This window comes from Arctopsyche grandis, chromosome 6 (assembly GCF_051622035.1).
Source record: "Arctopsyche grandis isolate Sample6627 chromosome 6, ASM5162203v2, whole genome shotgun sequence".
Classification (NCBI taxonomy): domain Eukaryota; kingdom Metazoa; phylum Arthropoda; class Insecta; order Trichoptera; family Hydropsychidae; genus Arctopsyche; species Arctopsyche grandis.
In genome coordinates this window covers 18,443,070-18,465,040 of record NC_135360.1, presented here as the reverse complement: position 1 = coordinate 18,465,040, position 21,971 = coordinate 18,443,070, and the positions used below count along the sequence as shown (strand labels likewise).

The 21,971-nt window shown below is 34.9% G+C and overlaps 2 protein-coding genes across 2 annotated transcripts in view; both read left to right on the top strand.

Moving 5' to 3' along the window:
* LOC143912634 (tolloid-like protein 1) overlaps nucleotides 1-21,971 on the top strand; it is a 108,498-nt gene that overhangs the window by 69,712 nt on the left and 16,815 nt on the right. The window lies entirely within an intron of this gene.
* LOC143913723 (uncharacterized) lies at nucleotides 13,944-16,722 on the top strand. Its single transcript, XM_077433689.1, has 2 exons — nucleotides 13,944-14,007; nucleotides 16,589-16,722. The coding sequence occupies exons 1-2, from the start codon at nucleotides 13,944-13,946 to the stop codon at nucleotides 16,720-16,722; spliced, it is 198 nt and encodes a 65-aa protein (XP_077289815.1).

Here is a 21,971-nt window from a genome sequence, read left to right as displayed (position 1 = left end):
ATGATAATTGTAATGTTTGATAGTGGATGTTTGTAATTGGCCTTGAATAATACTTAATGTACAATGTTGACCATAGACGTCGTGTAAGTAAAAATGGGTATAAATAAACTGTATAAATAAATAAAAGCATATAATAATACATGGGATCGACATATAAATCATTCATACAAAACTCAAACTTACCTGTGAAAAACAAAGACTTTTAGATTTCAGCGGGGAGGGTAAAAAGCACGAAGGTTAGTCGCCTAATGTCAATTTTTTTACTAAAATATATAAATTCTGTATTAAATTTGACTTTAAATTTGGACTTGGTTCACTTTCGAACTCAAAGTGAGTAGTTTATGTGCGCTCTACATTTTGAGAGGCTCCACGAATATGATATATGTGGACGGATGCGTGAAAGCCGGTCGGATTACGCGCCGTTAAGGGTTTCGTTTTAACGGGGTTAACCGAAATATTTCGAACGCAACTTGGGGGCCAACCGCACAATGTCGCCGAAAATTTATGCGCGTTTTTACGCGAAAAATGCCATCTAGCAGAGTGGGCACAGATCCCCGCGTATACTATTTCTCCTCTCGAAGTCAGTAACAACCGACCATCTGCGGGGCGGAAAAGCCGCGGGATTAATTATTAACGCTTCGGCATTTTGCGTGGAGGGCCGTAAAAAGGGACAAGCACTCCACTTGCGTTATTTATTGATCGTTGATGTTTTGTTATTTATCGTCGGAACGAACGATAGCAAGTATACCATACATATATTTACTATGTGCTCGTGAAAATTGATCGGTCGAACGCTAATGCCTTCGTTCGTTCGCTTTCGTCTGTCGTGTAGTATTTGTAATTGTTTTTCTTCTCTTTTTTTTTTCTTTCGTCGGTCCGGCTGCGATATGAGGATTGTGTGCGTGCTTGTGTGAGTATCTTATTTGGGATACGTTAGACTTGTATTATCAATTATATACAAGTTAATTGGGTTCGATCAAATACCTATACGAATATGCTACCTATAGAAGGCCGGAATAGACTTGTAAGAATGTATTAATTACAAGGTATACACACATTGGTAGATAGTGTATAATATATATATATATATACATACATATATCTACCAATGTGTCCATATATACTTTTATTTGTATTCAATCAATCATGCACACTCGTCCTCACACCTCCAATGCAACGAGTGTACTATACTATGCAGATCGAGAACTATCAATTATGAATACTATACATTTTTACATTAAACACGACATATGTGGTCAAACATTGTACAGAAGCATTGTAAGTATTATATTATGCAAGGCAAATACGATCGACATCCATGGAGACATTTATGGAGAAATTTGCAGCATTTATACAAACCAGCGAAAAATCGAGATGGTGAATAACTTCTCGCGATAGAGATGGACAGGGTTGGTAATTTTTGTAGAAACTGTTTCAATTAAAATCAGATTGCTTAGCAAACTCTGATAGGAAATGATCGACCTGGTGTTACAAACCAAGGTCTGGCTAGCAGCGACCAGTGGGACTCAAACTCGTAACCACTTGGTTCGAAATAATTTTATGCTAACCACTAGTCCATGCTGCTGGTTTTATGAATGAAAAAAGACAAAGTAAGGTATTAAGGTATCAAGCTTGTGCATATACATATGTATGTATATATATAAATGTATTGTAGATTATAAATTGTGAAATCATATTCAAATAGTGGTGACATGGTGGGTAGGTGGGTAAATTTGCCAATTTGAAGCTCTGATAGGAAACGATCGACTTGGAGTCACAAATGTTCAATTCTGACCAGCAGCACTACATATTATACTAGGAATAAATTATTTTCAATCGAGATCAACCCACAGGATCAAACACGGCAGGCTTTAGGTGGTTAGCATTAGCGCAAATACTGAGATACAGTGCCGGTCACTGAAAACGGAACGACTTACAAAAACACGAAAAAACCATTTTACGCATTTATATATGGCGCTTGGTATTTGATTAATGTATAATTACCAGCAACATCACTTAGTGGTCAGCGTGTAATTCTTTCAACTGAGTGGTCATGGGTAGACTGTGGATAGAGACCGTGCTTTTTCCAGGAATAGGGGCGGTTTGGCTCTATTTACAAAACTAGAGTACAAAAAAAAGGTTGGTCGAACCTTTTACAACAATTGAACAATAGCATTTACAATAATTGAACATTAAATGGCGCGCTGTGGATCCGGCCACTAGTCATTGGAATATTTCCTGGCCCGGTGTTGCTGGCCATACCTTGCAAATGTGACTCCAGGTCGATCGTTTCTTATAGGAGTTTGCAAATTTATCTGATTTCATTGAAACGGTTCCACCAAATTGACAACCTTTCTCCCGAAAAATTCTAGTTTATAGCATCTCGATTTTTCTGATATATAAATATGCTGTAAAATGTATGTATTTCTCGAAATACTATTATTGATATTTGTCCATAGACATTGAGTTTGTCTATATGATACTGTATAAATATAATTGTTTATCGATGTTTGTAATTGGCCAGAAAGGCGCATTGGGGTTTACCTGTTTGGCTTTACTGGTATACATATGTATGTATGCATGTGCGTAAAAAAATAATAGTATAATAGCAAGTCGTAAATGTAATATATAGCTTGTGTACGAATCAGATAAGTATACAAAGCAATCGCTTATGAATCACTCCGAAAAAGCCCCTTGTGAGATTATCCGCGCAAAATAAACTTTCCATTTTGTCGCGTTAACCTTTTCCGTACCGTTGGCCGTTCGATCTCCTTTCAGTAGGCTGAAAAATATCGACGTCGTGCAAAATTTCGATCGGATTTATCGTTTGTCATTGCGAACCGCGTGTATTCCGCCGTTCCAGTTTCTACTACTTCCAATACTCCGGCGAAAAACATTTTCATTTGTGAGATTTATATTTTACGCTCGAATAAATGCACGGCGAAAACGTATAAGTTTGTACATCGCGCGTGCGAAAGTGTTGTATTTTTCCGTCGGATTATCAATTTTTTTCTCTCCACTTCTCTTTGATGTTTTCGTTCCGATGATTTGTGAACAATTCGGATAATTCAGTCGATTTTTCCACAACGGGTCTTTACTTTCGGCACACGCTATACGCGCGTAAAAGAAAATTCATTGTTCCGATGCCATTGTGATGACTCGGAGACATGAATGCGCGCTAATTGATTGTAGGCGCGAAACCTGAAATATTTACGACTTCATCTGACTTCCGGTCGTGTTTAAGTATTAATTATTATTATTGCGTTGGATAAACGCGCGGGCTTTGTCCCCCGTTTGAAGAAACGTTTGAGATACGACGAGCGACGACAATGGCGGCGGTGATAAAGCATCGCCATTGTCCGAAATAACCGCGACAAAAGGGCGCGAAAATACGAAAAATGGCTACGGCTGTAAATCAGGCCGAATGGCGATGCTCCAATCGCTCTTAATGGCCCCCCACATCAAACCGATCGTTTAGATGGCCATCCAAGTGGACCTTTTAATCCACCCTCATTCCAAATGACCGTTTAAATACAACGTTTTTTTGTAGATCAATTGATATTAATTAATTTGTTAAATGAATGTTTTCTAAGAAAACATTACAACTAGAAAATCGATAATATTCAATCCCTATTAAAAAGCAACTATGCCTTTTCGGAAATTAATTGTATCCGGTTTTGTTCATTGTTGTAAAATATAAGTAATTATTTCTGACTGGAAAGTTCTCTATAGGTAGAAAATAATTTATAAAAATATTAAATTGAAATAGAATCCTCTCTGTATTGTTTTGTTATTATTAATGTAATTAATGATCTTGCAATTTATGTTTGTTTATTTTGCGTTCATTAATCATAAGGAAAATGCGAGGAAATTCCTAAGGAATTCAAACGCAATAAACCATTTATATGTGGATTAAGTTGACTTGAGATTTGGATTGTATCGCTTCCCCTAAAATATAACAATATACAAACTTACTATTCATGTCATGAAAATATACGCAAAGCAGCAGTGCAAAAGTGAACAAAGTCTGCATGAATTCCATATATGAGCCGTTATATGTATTTGAAAGTGGCATAAATCCACTTTTCTTCATTTCGAAAAATATTTCAAAAACAATATTAAAAAATACTGGTTGCCTGCAATACGTTTATTCTCCTTTTCCAAGATTCTGGACATATCGAATTAAAATAAGTGATAACGATTTGTGAATTAAGTCAAACAAAAAGTGTTTTTGGAATTGAAAATCGGACTTCCGCCACTTTCAAATATAACAGGTCATATAATATTTACAGATTGTTTATATTCAAAATTTTATTACTAATTTACATATTAAATTAGCTGACACTTCATATTCAGTTTAGGTCAGTTCCATTTTGGAATGGGAACAAATCGTTTTAAAACACTTCAATATTTATTAGTTTCACGCGCTGTTTCATTTAGTAATAGAAATACTGATAAAATTGGTTAAGCAAAACGTACATTGTTTTCGCTGTTAATATTTGTACGTGCATATGTAAGTGTTTTCACGCTTTATTTGAGTTAATGTTTATGATATTTTAATTTTGGCACGGCTCAACTGCAGCAAATCGAACATTGCATCGAATTATTATCAATAAATTAAATTGGCTTCCACAACTGACATATAAATGCAATCTTTACTGACCGGTCGTAAAACCGATCGACTCGAGCGCGCGTTGCAAGTGAGTCGAAAATAGTTTTAAATTTGTGTTTATGTTACGATCAATCATCGTGAAATAGTTGTTTAAAATCGTAGAAGTGCAGAACACAGACTTCTTAGAACATTTGATTACATATGTACATATGTATATAGTAGAAGCAGTTTTTATAGACACCGTTTCTCTTCAGCACTTTGGAAAACTGTAATAAATATTTACTTGTCGAAAATTGGCTGATTGGAGAAATTATACTGAAAATTTCTGTTTTAATAATACCTAAGTTGAGCAGTGACGATAAAAATGATGCATTTGAATTATTTTTCTTTTCGTTTGAACCGCTAATTTGAACCTTCCAACCGAAATAATAAATAAAATGGCTTTAACTATTAATTCCAGACATCTTGGTTATAAAACGGGACATTAAGAGGCGTAATAACGCTCGAAATGAGCATCTCAGAAAAATATTATATCGTCACGCTTATAATAAAAACAGCGCTATACGAAACCGGAAGCTATACGCACTAGCCTTGAGATTATATATGTATACATACATATGTATTATACCTGGTCATATTTGCGAAGGTGGTAACTAACCACGCCGGATCTTTCTAGAATAAATAATTGGCAGAGGCGGTTGTAATTGGCGAAGGGTATAAATTGTGACAATTGATATGAGATGGCGAAATTTCGAAACAGTTGGCAAACTAACGAGTCGTTTGGCGGGATAGGCGAGGGTAAGACTTCCTTTGAGAGGCGACGATGAAACCCAGATACGCGTCCCGTGTTGTCAAAGTTTGAGGTTCTATGGGGAAGTTTCCACGAAAGTGCGGCATCGTAGCGAGGACAATATCTATATTTGCGGAAAACTGATTCGCAACCGACGAGGACAGATAAGGACGAGGAAAATTACGTTCGTAAAAGGGACTGATACGCACGAACATCTACGAAAACGTGCTTAAAAAAATTCAATCTATTCGAGTAACTTTTTTTAGAAGTGCAATAATAAAACATAATGTAATAGCTATATATGTATAAAGAAATCTGCAAGAATTTTAGAATCAGTCTGTATAATATTTATACGCATTTATAAGTATTAAATTCTGATATTTTGAAAGTTATGAAAGCTATTCTGGATTATAAAATCAAATAAATGTTATGAATATTGTGTATTGTGAGAGCAAATGTAGCTCGGTATTGACTTGCCAAACAAAATAGACTATTCCAATCTTTCTTTCCTTATTCTAAAAATATCTATAGGTAAAAGCTGTAGATGGTTCTCAAATGAGGCGGTTCGCGCTTGAATGGCGTCGTTAGCGCCGATTTAAAATTCTGCAATCCCAAACGACGATCTATTGTGGTTGGAAATCTTCAATAATAAAAGAGGGATTTGGGTCGGTATCATATTTCCAGATGCACACGTAATCTTTGATACTCGCTCAGTTTTGTTCGTTTTCGGTTTGCAAATCTCCTATTTTCGATCAACCTTTCCAATATTCGCAATTCAGCGTGTCGTTGATTTCTGAAGGGTTTCACTCGCTTTGTCGATTGCTCTTGCAGGGCTTGTCAACCGCAAATTATGTAAATGTAAAATGTTCGCCAAGAACCCCAAAACATCGTATGCAATTCTGATTGCATTTAAAGTTAGTTGAACGTTCACTTGATCTCGTCACATATTATGGATATTGACAGTCATTTTACAGAGCTTAAAATTTTCAAGTCCGGCACAGTTCCGTGTGTAATTGTTATATTTTGTATTATTAATTTTATACAAATAGTGGAGGTAGATAGGGACCGAACAAAAGCCGCCGAATCCTCGACTAATAATGGCGGTCATGAGTGCTCTTTTGTTCACACGTTTTAATATAATTTTGGATGTACTAGAACGAAAATATGTGTGAATAACGTGCACACGCACTTGGGGGTATATTTTAAATGTGTCGATTGAGAAACTTTGGATATTTTGAGCATGTCGGTCACGCGCCCAGAACGGGCCAATTTCGGTCTAGGCCAACCTTTGAAGAAATAAATATGGCGTCGAGCAAACATTCAGGAGGTTCAATCAAACACGAGTAATCCCGAAATCGATATGAGACGCCGTAGCGTGCAAAGAAAACCCATCCACATTTCGAAACTGCACTGGGGATACATTTGCCCGAGTATTTCACTATCGCTAGCACGTTTCAGTAAAGGGAATTGTAAAGTGTTTGAGTAAGATGGGAGAAAGTTCGAAAAAAAAATACATAAAATATTTTATCTCACCTGAAGTCATAGAAAATATAAGATTTTCTTTTAGAAACTTATCTACCGTGAGTACCGATAGATGAGACAGTATTGGGTGAGAACTTTCGAGCTAGAAGATGAAATCTGTAGATAATAAAATTAACTACATAGATATCTGAGCAGCTCTGTAGTATTTTATTGACATTTGAAATCAAATTCGCTGCACAGCCTTTATACATGAGGTGTCTGAAATTAACAGCTAAACGTATTAAAGTTATTTAGTTCTGAACAACTTTCAACTCATGAAATTGCACCAAGTATTTAATAAATATTGCATAATAATCCTCATGAAAATGTTATACCAATATAAATTTATACTTCCTCACATCATCAGGATGACCTCACCTACTCGTCCTTTGTAAAATATTTTAAGATTATTCACCTGACTCATTTCGTAAACATAGACTGGGTTAAGGTCCGTTTATATTATTCAGCAGTGCATCAACAGCTCGGCACAACGCTGCACGGAAAAGACTACTTCTATTCATACTACACAGCACCTCCCGTCTTCGGTACGTTTATACTTGTTTTGGACCATTTTCAATACAAAATCAGCTTATGTATATCAGTCGAAGTGTATTTTCTATATAAGGCAAAATTGCCTTACGTATACATTGCAGAGCGTGACGATACGACGCAATATTCCTTATTGTTGAGTCAAAATTTTCACAATATGATGATTTCAAAAATATTCACATCCACATGGCAACATTTCAGTTAGAACAAGTGCACTAGTCACTTCGATGTCACGTCATATGTGAATTTTTAGTTTGAACAATAGCCAATGAGTTTGAGCTTTTGTGTTGATTTTTTCTGGTGTATAATATGATTTGATGGCTTCGATTAAAATGCTTTAAAGTATGCTACATCTCATTCTTTGCAATCAAGGTCTTTAACGAAGTACATTTTAACCACTGCAATACTGCCGAATATGTGCATATGTATTTTGTATATGATAGTGAAGAGATTGAAATGGCAATGGGTGGATCACATGGCTAGAAGAATGGACAAAAGATGGACAGAAGAAGTGCTTGAATGGTACCCAAAATAATGTTAAAGGCCGCAAGAAGATGGGTGGATGAAATGAGAAAAGATGTGAGATGAAATTTTATTTTATTTTATTTATTTGGAAAATTTACAGTTTACAGTTTATTAGATTGATAGTAAAAAAAATATAATTATGTTAAGTAAACCATTAATAATTTTCACATATAGGTAAAAAAAGAAAAGCTCAAACATTTAAAATAAGAAACAAAAATGATAATAGAGTAAGATAGTTAAAGAAAACAAAAAAAGAAAAAAAATAGAAATAACAGTATAATAAAAATATCAGAATAATAAGAATAATAATATGATAAAAATTATGAAATAATATAAAAAATATAATATATAACAAAAAACAAAAAGACAAAATAAATACATCAAAATAAAAATTCATAATCATAATCATAAACTTTCATTAAAATTAATCATCGAAAAACAAATTTGCAATAATTACTCTAGCTTGTATAGCATTAATATTAAATAAGTCAAACATAGAAATTGTTAAGATTAGTGTGTTGACGGTGGAGCTTGCACGCCAGATGAATGAGCTTCTTCCATAATTAGAAAAAGTATTAGGTATGTAAAGGAGCTCATTACATCTAGTCATTCTATTTGGCACACGCAATGATAGTCTGCTCAATAATTGAGGACAGTCAATCGAGCCGTTAAGGATGTTCAAAATTGTTGAGATGTCAGCTATCTCCCTTCTTTTGACAAGAGGAAGTAGATGCTGACACCTACAAGCATCTTCATAGGAAGTATAGGTTAATCCAAAACGGCTACTGACGTACCTCAGGAATCTCTTCTGAATGCGCTCCAATCTGTCTCTTGCACCAGAGTAATCTGGGTTCCAAACTTGGGATGCAAACTCAACAATACTTCTTACGTATGCACAATATAGTATTTTGTATGATTTTATAGAAGTAAAGCATTTGGAGGACCGGATGACGAACCCGAGGGCCTTCGACGCTCGAGCTACAACATTGTCAATATGTTTACTAAAGGATAGATCAGAGTTTAAAAAGACTCCCAAATCCCTAATTTCCGATACCCTTGTGAGTCTATGTCCGTTAATTGAATGAGGAAAGTCAACTGGACATAGTTTTCTGGTGAAGGTTATGCAGGAGCATTTTGCTACATTAATTTCCAATTTATTTATGCTGCAATAAGCCTCTAGTCTGAACAAATCATCTTGTAGGGCCAAAGCATCATTTCGGTTGTCTATTCTCTTGAAAATCTTCATATCATCAGCAAATAATAGTACATTTGAATTCTGAAAACATTTTTCAATATCGAAGATGAAAATATTGAATAATAGAGGTCCCAAGAGGGAGCCTTGTGGAACACCAGAAGGAATATTCATCCATTTCGATATAAATCCATTTAATGAGACAGCCTGTGATCGACGCGTAATGTATGAGGTGAACCATCTATAGAGATCACCATGAATACCGATCTGTAAAAGTTTTTCAAGGAGAATATCGTGATCAATCTTGTCAAATGCCTTACTATAATCTGTATATATAGTATCAACCTGAGACCGATCGTTCATGGCATTAGTAACGAAATCATTAAATAGTAGTAAATTTGTTGTAACTGAGCGTCCTTTCTGAAAACCATGTTGTTGCATACTAAGAGATTGCGAGATAGCTGGAAAAAGTTGGTCGTACACTAATTTTTCTAATATCTTAGCAAATATACATAGCTTTGATATAGGCCTGTAATTGGAAATTTCGTTTTTTTTTCCTTTCTTATGTACAGGAGATATGAATGCTGATTTCCAGATACAAGGTACAAGGCCCTCACTAATAGATCTTTTATAGATAATGGTTAGTGGTAAAGTTAGGCTTTCAGCACATTTTGAGATAAAAATTGGAGAAATTAAATCTGGGCCTGCTGTTTTATGAATATCAGTTGATTTCAAAATATTTAATACTTTTTCACTTCATGGATGAGAAAATGGATGAGAGTTGCGCAAAACACAGACGAATGGAAGCGTGTTGAAGAGGTCTTCATCCAGCAGTGGATGATTATTGCCAATGATGATAATAAATAAGAAAATTAATCTATATTTGGATATCTCACTTATACTTTACGGAGCATATGAATGTGTCCATATATAATAGAATGTACTAAAGAATATTTTTCGTATTGCTGTTTACGTGCAGTTGCCGCCTTGAGCTATACTGGTATAAACGAACTTGAATACGTATTGATTTCAATATTAATAAAATTACCATTAATTAAACAACACATGTATTTACATATCACTATCGTAAAATGAATGCAAATTATGCACCCGCTACAAAATATGTGAATTCAATATAATAAATTAACGTTGAAAACGACGCCACTAAAAAAATATAATTTTTCCAGTGGATCTAATTAATATTATTTAATTTGTCCGAACGAATTGATAATTATTTTAATTTGAATGAGAGATTCGTCTACCTTGCGAACGGGCAGATTTAACGTTTCATTGATTTTTATGGATGTACCAATTCAGACAGAGATCCGGCGCTCTAAAATAGACACCGGAAATATCTACCTATTTAGTTTGGGGGGAGGGGTTTTGCTAATGAAAACTGAAACGAACCAAGTTGTAATGCGAAACTGGCCGCAATAACGTGACTTTTCGCTCTCTGCCTCCTGCGAACTCAAAGCATACATGGTAAATTGCCTCGAGGTGTATTAGTTTTTAAAGTTTTGGGTGGTACGTGACGTGTGATGCTGTGTATGTGTGGGTGTTCGTATATAACGAGGCTGTAATTCGTATATAACGAGGCTGTAAGCCGTATCCGTGTTCGACATTGATTCCTGTATTCCCTGAAATTCAGTTGTAGCCGGAAAATTGTTCGAAAGTACAGCTTTCTATAGGGATTGAATTCAACATGTATTGCATTGGATTTCAGACTGAAAGGCATAATAGTACTAATAGTACAATTCTAGCTGAATATGAAAACTTGATTTAATTCTCCGAGTTTCTGAATTTTTAATATTGTTAATATTTCGCTGATCTCACCTAATGAGGCACGATTATAGATTCGTTTATAACAGCAGTACAAAAATATTATTTTTTATATTCTATATAGACACATTCATATATTCCGTAATGACGTATTCGAAAAAAGCAGCAACTGACGCGATTTATTCATATTATAGAGCAGTACATGTCACCAAAACGTATCGAGCCGAATTTTTTCTTTTAACACTGCAAATATTCACGCATGACGTGACATCATAGTGGCAAGTGCACCCGTACTAATAAAAGTTCAGCCGTGTGCATATAAATATTTTTAAAAATTTATATGCACATGATACGCCGCAAGCAATATTGCGTCGTAGCGACGTGCTTTGCAGTTTACAAATGTACATATGTTACAGTTGAAGTGTATCTTCCAGTTGTAATATATTTTGACTAGTTGGAATATATTCCATCCGACCTGGTACCAACTACTGTTATAGTTGAAGTATATTTTAATTTGTAATACATTTTGACTAGTTATAGTATATTCCGTCTAGCCCGCGTAAGTTGATTCATATGGAGAATTAAATTCCAACTGGTCAAAGTTTATTACTATTGAAAATACAGTTCAACTGTAAGTTGATATCAGGTTAGATGGAGAGGTTAGTTTTTCGTGAAAACGTCACTCGACTAGTAAATTGAGTTGGAAAGTCACATTTTTGTTTTGAACACATTCTTAGAGTTATCGTAATACGGTACTCAGTACCTTTATTCGAAAGTGTATTTGAGCTTATAATTTACTAGTTGAATTGAATTCTAATATGAGTGACATAAAACGCCAGTTGGAATATATTACAACTGAAAATACACTTCGACTGATATAAGCTGATTTTGTATTGAAAATGGTCCAAAACAAACGTGAATGTGTTGAAAACGTGCGGTGCTGTATAGTATGAATAGAAATAGTCTTCTCCGTGCAGGTTTGTGCCGAGCTGTTAATGTGCAGTGCTGCATAATATAAATGAACCTTATGTATGAGTAGTCATTTTAAACAATACAGTACAAAATTATTTTAAACAACACGATAATGTTCTTATGTCAAATGTCAATGACCTATGTATATAATTGTTTTCATGGAATTTTCCCGTGACTGTACCAAGCAACATGTTGACTTCTGTAGTATTCGAATAGTATTCAAAGTCTTCTTAATAAGTCGTAACTTCGTAATTTCATTTATATTATAATTCGCCTGTTACGAGGTATCGTTATAACTCGATTCGACCGTAACTGGGATATTCGGTGACCGGTTTGTTGTAGTAAATAGTAGTTGTTGTGGCGCCACGTGCGTCTCGGCGCCAAATAGTTTTTCATACGATTTCCACGCGGCGGAAATGTGTTTTTCCCATCTCTCCCCCCACCCTATCTCTACTTTTTTCTGGTTCGACGAGTTACGCCCAATTTCGTGACGTGACTTAGAGGTGGGGATAGGTGAGGAGGAAGAAATTGGGGGAGTGGTTGTTCCCGGTGACGTCACCTCCCTCTTCGTACTCTACAGCCTCCGTGGCGTCTTCCCGGCGTGCCCGAAATCAATATGGCCTGCCGCTAGGATAACCGTCATCGTTTGCGTGACGGTATTGACTATATTGTGACTGATTTAGAATATTTACATGATATGCATATGCATTACTCAATATGTGAATTTCAGTCCATTTTGAAATCGTGAATTCACTTCCTCTATACATATATACATACATACAGGTGTAATTATTAATGTTGAAATCGTACAATGGAATTATTTATTGAATCTAATTGCGCAACTTCGATCTGCATCATCATATTTTTTCATTTCATTATGACACCAATAACACATTTGTTCTATTGTTTGAAAAAAAAATTACATTCTATAGTTATGTGCTTATACAAGGTGTTCTGAAGCTAAGTGCATACATACATACATACATAGGTATATTCCAATGCCATGCTACAATGCTACAATCTAATGCAATGCCATGCTACATCTATTTTCGACGGCTCTGTTAATGAGTTTTCCATACAATGACTGCATCAGTCATTCAGGTGTAGAAGTCCTTATACGGTGCAATTTAAAGAAAACTTTATATATTCCGGTAAATAATTGATTTTTTTAAATTATACAATACGAACATCTACATAAATATATGTATATTTATCGGTTTACGTATTAAGGCCCGTTTATATTATCAAGCACTGTACGTCAAAAGCTTGTCTAAACACATCAATGCACTGCACGGAAAAGACTAGTTCTGTTCATACTATTCAGCAGCCCTCGCTTTCGGTATGTTCATTCTTGTTTTGGACGAGTGCAAGGAAAATTGGTTTACATATACGGCAATATTGTTTGAGTCGTATCGTCGAGTCCAGATTGTCACAATATGACGTTTCCGAAAATATTCATATGGGCATTACAAAACTTACATTAGCATGCGGATGCACTCGCTACTCGGCGAGCCATTAGTAAATATTTCCACAGTGGTCAAAGAAAACCGGTTCTGCTCGATACATTTCGATGACATGTATTGCTGTTTAATATAAATAGATCGTATATGTTGCTGCTGTTACGATACGTCACATACACATGACGGAACATATGAATGTGTTCATATATGTATGTACATAGAATGTCCTACAATGAATATTTTTCGTACTTCTTCTTACGTACAGTTGCCGGCTTCTGCTCTGGTGGTATAAATGAAACTTAATACGTATGTGAATTTTTTCGCGTTTCAATTATATATTTAACAATATACAAAACTTCACGTTGTTTGAAGACAAAAGATATGTATGTAGTTGTTTCCGAGATTATTCCACACTTTCTTTTAACTGCATGATCCAAGTTTTTCCTACCGGGCTTTGCATTTAGATTACATTTTTAAAATGGCCCAAATCCAACCTATGTAAGTTCGGTCACTAAACGCCGACAAGGGAGGCGGGGGCTTAGAATGGCCCTCAGAACAATGCCCTCGATAAAAAGTACGCTAATTCCAACGCTTTTGTCGTGGAAAGGTAAACCCTACGGCGATGAGCCTTTGGAGAAATTTATTCGAAAATTACAAAGCGCAACCCCTAATCCTGACCCGTCGTTATTTCATAGATAAAAACTTTGGTATATTATAATAACTTCTTTCACGCCCGACAGCCTTTTTAAATTAATAGTGATAATAATCTGTACAATGGGATTGTTTAATACAGTTGAAAAGTTCACTGATTCGATTCAAGAAGAATGCCAAATAAAATAATTGTATAATAATTTAAGACTTTAAGCTTATTTATTTATTTTTAATGTACAAGTATACCACAGTGTCTTTACAGGTCACCCCAATATAACACTGTGGCCAGACAATAATTATATATTTATATTAAATATTAAAAATATTTTATATGTTTATGTAATAAGTGGTGCTTATATAATATTAAAAATTAAATATAGTAAAATTGTTAAAAAATATTTGAAAAAATAATAAAAATTCAAACATTTCATTCGATATTTGATCAAAATATCTCTTCTTCTTTATCGTTTGCTCAATGCTGCTCATTTTTAGCATCTGGAATCCTCCACCACTCTTCCTGGTCATATTACAAGTTGAAAGCAACGTTTAAAGACGATCCCGTCAGTTCTTTCATTTGATCTGACCATCTTATAGGAGATCGTCTTGTCGCTGCCCTTCCCTCTAGTATTCTGGAGACTACCAGCTTTTCTAGACTCTCCACATATTTCCTGGCATGTTGTCTCTTTAAAGGTGCCAGCTCTTTGAGAATGGAGATGTTTATGTAGTTCGTGAAAAGCACAGCTAACATCAAAATATAGATTACTAGTTGTTTTACCCGGCTTCGCTCAGTATTTGTAATATAAAAGCTTAAACAAAGCGAATCTAATAGTAAATATTCATTTGTTTTGTTATTAAATTTATTTGAATCGAAAAAAAAAAATTAACCATGTCAAATCGTCGTCATCGAGGATTTTTTTTGATTACCAACCAACCATACATACATACATACAGAGTCCCTTTCGAAATTATATATTCGATTTAAATCACCTATGTACTTCCAAATAATAAATATTTTCCAGCGTTTCTCTGAAGATTTTGTAAAAAATATAACTTATTCTGAGAAAATTGTAGTATATTTTCTATCGTGTTATGATCCACACCGTAGCTCACCGGTAGAGAGAATCAAGTAATTATTCGATTAATATACGCTGCTGATGAGATCTAGGTGGTTATTAAAGCCCAGATCGACGGCCTCCTGCTAGAATTGCCAATTATCTAACTTAATTGTTTTGTCGGATACAATAAATCGGTATTCTTCCCCCTCCCCCCTTTATCTTTTCGCAAATTCGAGTTTCCAGCATCTCTGTCAATGTGTTCTCGTAAATTCACTATATGAGTCGTTATAATTAAAAGTGACTTTTCACGTTCACTGAAGTTCACTTTTCACGTACAGTGAAGTTCACTTTTCTTCATCTAGATAAATATGGCCTGTAATACGACTATTCTGCTTTTCTGAGATTCTGGACATATGGAATTAAAAGAAGTCATAACAATTTGTGAATTAAGTCAAACAGAAATAGTGTGTTTGGGACTGAAAATTGGACTTCCGTCACTTTCAAATATAACGGCTCATATGTATATCGAATTTTTTGATTGTTGATTATACTAGTTTAGAATTGTTAGTAATTTACGTACAAAAATGTGATCATAATTGTCACCTTGGGGCAACCTGTCAAGGCAGAAATGTATATATAAATTAAAATACAAAAATATGTAAGTTTAGTGGTGCACAGAAATTTCTGGTTCTAAATTTAAAACTGTTGATTTACATAGCAAACAAATTCATAAAACCATGAATTGAACGGGTCTACGTGACGAGCCAGAATGTTAACTTACAGAAAACACAAATTCTGCGCGCGCACATTAATACTGGAGGAAAAGCCCTTTCCTTTTGTTGCTGTTGTATCCTGTTCGCGCAAATTAAGTGAGTATGTACGTGAGTATGTACCGTTTACCATGCACCCTTTTTTTATATTTCGACTTAAGATCTTTCGATTTTCGATCTTTGCCTTCCGATATTTGCGTTTTCTGTAATTTAAAATTCTGGCTCGTCACGGAGACCGGAATTAAACATAGTAGGTTTATTCATAAATTTCAAAATACCTTACAAATATTTGCAATTAAAGCATGATATCGCATCATCTTTGGATCGACTGACAGAATTCCACCTACAAAAAAGTTGTCAATTTTACCACAGGTTTCATTTCAACATATGAATACAAAGTGTTTTAAAAATCAACCGAAATATAAAGTATTCTATTAATAATGTCAAATATGAGTGATTCAAGTGCCACTTAATAAAAGAGACTCTCAACTGTGATAATCCGATTTTTGGAATTAGCGCACACATACATATTTGAATACATTTTTACACACACACACACACACACACACATACATATATATATTATACAAATTTTTATACAATTTACGGCCGTTCGTTTACGAAGTGAATACACACACCGTTTTGGATCGCTTTTGGGTCGACGTTTGTGCGTCGTCCGTGAGGGTCGTTTGTGCGTTTCGCGGTTTGCCAGTGTTGTACGCGGTGGGCGCACACGCGGATATGGTCGCCGTGGCCATTTGCTGCATCCTGGTGCTGCTGGCCGTCTTCATCGTCCTCATCATCGTCGTCGGACAATCGATGGGAGAGCCGAAGGCGTCCACCTAGTTATACGCCCCTGTGAGTACCACCACGATCGATCCCATACAACTGAAAATGACGTTCACTTTCCTTCTTTCACGGCAAATTAATCATGTATATTCTTACTTGTATAAGGTGATGAAGACTCAAATGACACATTTCAGATGGCTTTTCCTTTTTGATATATAGAGTGCGTTTATGGTATATTTTCTTCTGTTGAAAAAAATTTTAATCGTATATAATAATTGTCTAAGGGCGAAATCACACAGCGTGGTATGTGGAATGTAGTTTTTTTTAGATACTTTTAAACATATATAAAAAAAACGTGGCATACCTGGCACATATACCATGACCGGCCAGCCCCGCCCCTTTAGACCTTTTTCGGTCAAATTGTATGGTTTTATTTATCCTTGCTTGACAGTGATCGATAACGGTTTTAAAAAATATAGGAGAACTTGTCGACGTACCACATACCGCATACCGCGCTGTGTGATTTAGCCCTAATACGTGCCCACGTGCGTGCGTGTAAATGTCCGTTAACAAATTGTATGCGGAAGGCTGTGACCAATCACTTGCGACCGACCGCGGACAATTACATATTAGCGTAATCCTGCGATTATTTGCAAATTACGTAAAATATCATAACTTTCAAAGTATTCAAAATATTTTGATAATTTTTTCATCAAGATCCAATTAACTTAACAAAAAAATAAAAGAGTATTTATACTTTACCCGACGATAACCACCAGACTACGTAATCGGTAAAAATACCCTTCCCGCAAGTAACTATCAGTCAGCGTAAAGGGTATATTACCCATCCCGTATTGAATGTGTTAACATGCTACTTCTCTCCTTCTTCCCTTGGAATCGTATATCATGGAAAGAGGCGGAGCATGGTGAGTGTGAACTCACTCACCATACTCCGTCTCTCATTCTCCCCTTGGAATTGTGTATTGTGGAAAGAGACGTGGTTTTGCGCATGTCACTTCGTTCACATGATCAGTTAACATAAACAAAAGAATAAATTAAAATAAGATTTATTTTCAAAAACAATAATTAAAATAAGATTTATTTTCAAAAACAATAATTAAAATAAGATTTATTTTCAAAAACAATAATTAAAATTTCAATTATTAATAAATCATTAATTCCGTTAATCTGAATTGCGCACTTTTACGGTATGTACAGGTGTGTGCACGCAGACCACTAGTACATATACAAAAGGATTATTTCATGGCACAAGCTGTTTGACCATTGTTATCAGTGATAAGTTGATAACAATCGATAGCTTATATAACTGATAAATTATCACACATAATTTACAGCCAATGCGCATGCATGCGCTGTCATATTATTATATTTGTTCTTTTTTTTTGTAATTTTATTCAACGCTTCTATGTACATATTATATTACATATACATATATTGGACAGTTCATTGTTCGAGTTTGCGTTCGCTTTTAAGTCTCTAAAGACAATGATAAAAATCTAGTTCGATGAATAGCTCGGGGTGAGTGATCTATTCACTATGTACATGGATTTTGAAAACTTGCTCTTTATCAAGTGCATACATTTATGCACAATGCCACTAGTATGTACGTACAGTGCTGTAGCAAGGCATTGGCAACGAAGCGGTTGCCAAGGACATTGGATCCTTTAGGGCAAAAATACACTGAGTGGTATGGGACGTCACGTGTCCTTGGCTTTCCGCTGTGCACTTGCAGAATGCATATGTTTGGCAGGTCACACTTGTATGCATATCTATAAGCAACCGATAACTTTATCCTACATTTCTTCAAGCATGGGATTTACCGATATCGATCAATCATTAATTATATCATAAAAGTATTTTCCTTAAAATACAATAATCCTTTAAGGCATCCTCACTAATAAAATGGAAATATAATCTAAAGTGTGTACAATGTATAATATTTCAATTATAATTTTTTGTAAAGTTATATTCTTGATATTTGTAAAGTTATATTAAGAAAATATTGTAAAATTTTATATTACTGCCATTTCAGTAATGTATCGTGTAAGTTGGTGCGTCCTACGGTGGAGAATAATCGCTTTACAGAAGAAGAAAGCCTAAAAAGCGGAGAAAGTACAAGAAAAAAGTTTCGTTTTCTACATATTTATGAACAAGAAGAACAACGTAATATTATTCATGAACTACACGGTGTTCCGTAGACTTTTGAAGAGATTTTGCATCGTACAAAATAATAGTTTGTTCCGCGCCGCAGCTTCGAACCCCCAAACCGTTTTGCCAACGAGGAAAATTCATGAATTTTGCATCCAGTTCCAATTTACATTCATCTACCCCTACGATGCTAATACATTTAGCTCAAACGGTTACTTTTTATGTACATTTTCGAACCGTACTCGATAAAAGTACGTACATTGAATTGATATCATCCAATTAGTGCAGATCCCATGCGATTTGATTCGTACGATATTAAAATCAAATTGTTCCCTCGCCGATCTAATTTTCATACGCAATGATTGAATTGCGCGTGGCTGATTTTTTCCGAAATTGCAAAATCGGTGAAAATTCTACTTATTGATTTTTAGCGGGGTGGATAGAGCAAGGGGAGTTACGGGGGAATTGGGTAGGGGGTAGGCCAAATACGAACCACATCAATCGGATTGACATTGATGTACAATGTAGGTCTGAAAACGGTCTTAAAATTTTATCAAATATTCATACAATCCCAACGTTACCAGGGCGTATAGATCGAGTAAGTAAATAGGACACGATCTTTACTCCCATCTCTTCCTCTCGCGTATCCCCTCGCTTCCATACGAGTTCGCTGTCATAAGTACGGACACGGGTTGCAACAAGCAGTCACCTGACCGACGTCTTACCAAGCCGCTGTTGTTCAGGGTTGCTAAACCTCCGGCCTGAATAAATAAAAGCTTGCTCTGCATATGCAAACAGGCTTAAAAGTGCCCCCCCCCCCCCAATCTCCTACTCTTCAGTGACAATAATTGCCGATGCCAGATTTTCCCTGAAGGGGTGGTTTTCAGCCTCCCATCCAGCAACCTCCCGAAACCGCATAAATTCAACGTCGGCCTATAATCCCCTGTTTGTTATATAGACGTTCGCCGTTTGCTCGGAAAAGCCGCACAACACCACACAAACACCCCGGTGCGACAAATAAATTCGCGGATTTTGACGTCATACGATAAACTTCGTTCCAGATTGGGCGTGTGTATTTTTTGAATTTAAATATTTGCGGAATTATTTTTGAATTTTGTCGCCACGGTGTGCTTTTGAGATACACGCCCTTTGAAAATGAACAAGTATTGAAATATATACCATTTTTTTTTCTGGTAGGAGCCCCCGAGAATAATTGCTTTTCTTATAAATTAGATTGAATATTGATAAGTTTGTGCTGGATGAATTATTCATTATTTTCCGTCCGAGAAGATGTAGTATAACGAGCACGGTTCTGATACTGGATAATCAATTATTTCACACGGCTTTTGATCTTAAATGTGTATGACGTCTCAAAATGTGCGCTCTCAATAATATTTTCTCTTTGATAAATAAACAAGTATAATGATTATTTATATGGCATAAATTTATATATAGAAAAGAGTCAAATTCTGAAAACAAATAATAACAAAATAAAATTCTAGAATAAAATTTATTTATTCTAGATCAGTGGCTTCCAAACTTATTGCTACTAGACCTCCCTCCCTCTTCTTCCTCACTAGAATCTTGATATCTCCCCCCCCCCTCCTTACCTCTTTATTTCATAAAATAATACAAACATATTTTTTAATGATAAAAATGTATCAATACAAATATGTAGATATACTGAATTTCTATATTAATTTACAACAATATTTCAACCAAATAAACAGCTACTGACAAAACAAGTGTCTCTCTTATTATTTGTGGTTTTTTTTTTACATTTGCGATTCGGCAAGAAAATTGTACGATGCTAGTAATTGCATTTGATGGAACAGAAACCATTTTATTGAACGTTTGCTACTATTTATTAAACTAATTTTCTTTGAAAAAATTATATGGGCTCACCAAAGTATTCAGAATGCATACTTTCAATGTGCCGTTTTATTTTACTGGGTCTCATACTATCTACAGCCAAAACATTCGTTCAGAGCAAACTTTACAGTACAGAGCCAAGCGATCTATGTACCTATACATACATATACATAATAGCATTTGTGAATAGGATGAATGGTATTTTCTTGTCTTGATATTTCCAATTCCTTGTTCCTTTATATCCATCTACTATTTTTACTTGTAAATATTACCGTCATTATTTTCATTTTTAGTAGATTTTCTACTGCAACTAGTCAAAAATTCAGTGTGTTTCAAGGACAGATTTAATGTTTTGAAAGTTTATTAATAAACATGTATTATTTTATTTTATTATTCTATGTATGTTGTAAACTAACTTTTCGCGCTTCTCTTGTACTAGTCAGCGCCTATAGTAATATACAATAAATTTAAATAAATCTAAAGTTAGCGCCTATATAATACATATATGTATACTCTCTTGTACAATAACAAGTTATAATAGAAAACTATCGATTTTTAAAAATGCATGACTTTTTATTTTCTAAAAGGATGGGTCTTCGGAATGCAATAAAAAATGTAGGTACTTTGAAAAATCTTTAATATCTATGTATAATGTAATACTGACCACTGGACGAAAGTTTTCGATATCGAGATTTTGACAGCTTCTAGAGAAAGAGCGTAAATAACTAATTCGTTTCAAACATTTACGATGGTCTGTATGTTATAAAAAAATTGTCACATCTCTACTGATTATTATTTTATATCATTTTTAGTTTCAAAGATAAAAAAGCTTTTAAAAAAAATTATCCCATATTTGTGACCATTTTATTGTGTATTCATATCAGTTTCAATGCTAATGTGTGTATTTAAAGACTATGTATACATTTTGTTTTATTTTGTAAAGCGATTATTCAATATTGAAAGATGTATAAAAAAGGCTTTTTAGCATTACACGGACAAGTCATGGTTTATTACCGAAGCTTCCGTTTGGCATTGATCGATAGACGTCTCGTTTGAGTGTCGTAATTACACTTTATACACGTCCTGTTTTCCTCTCTAGACACTTTATTTTCGGAAAAATATCAAACTTCATACTTTTTCCTACGCCTTTCGCTGAATTTTCTCGACTTGTTACAAATATACGTGTATAATGAAAATTAGTTTCGTTTTAAAATGCTTTTATAATATTGTGCTCTCAATTTGTATTTTTTGAAACGATGAGGCTG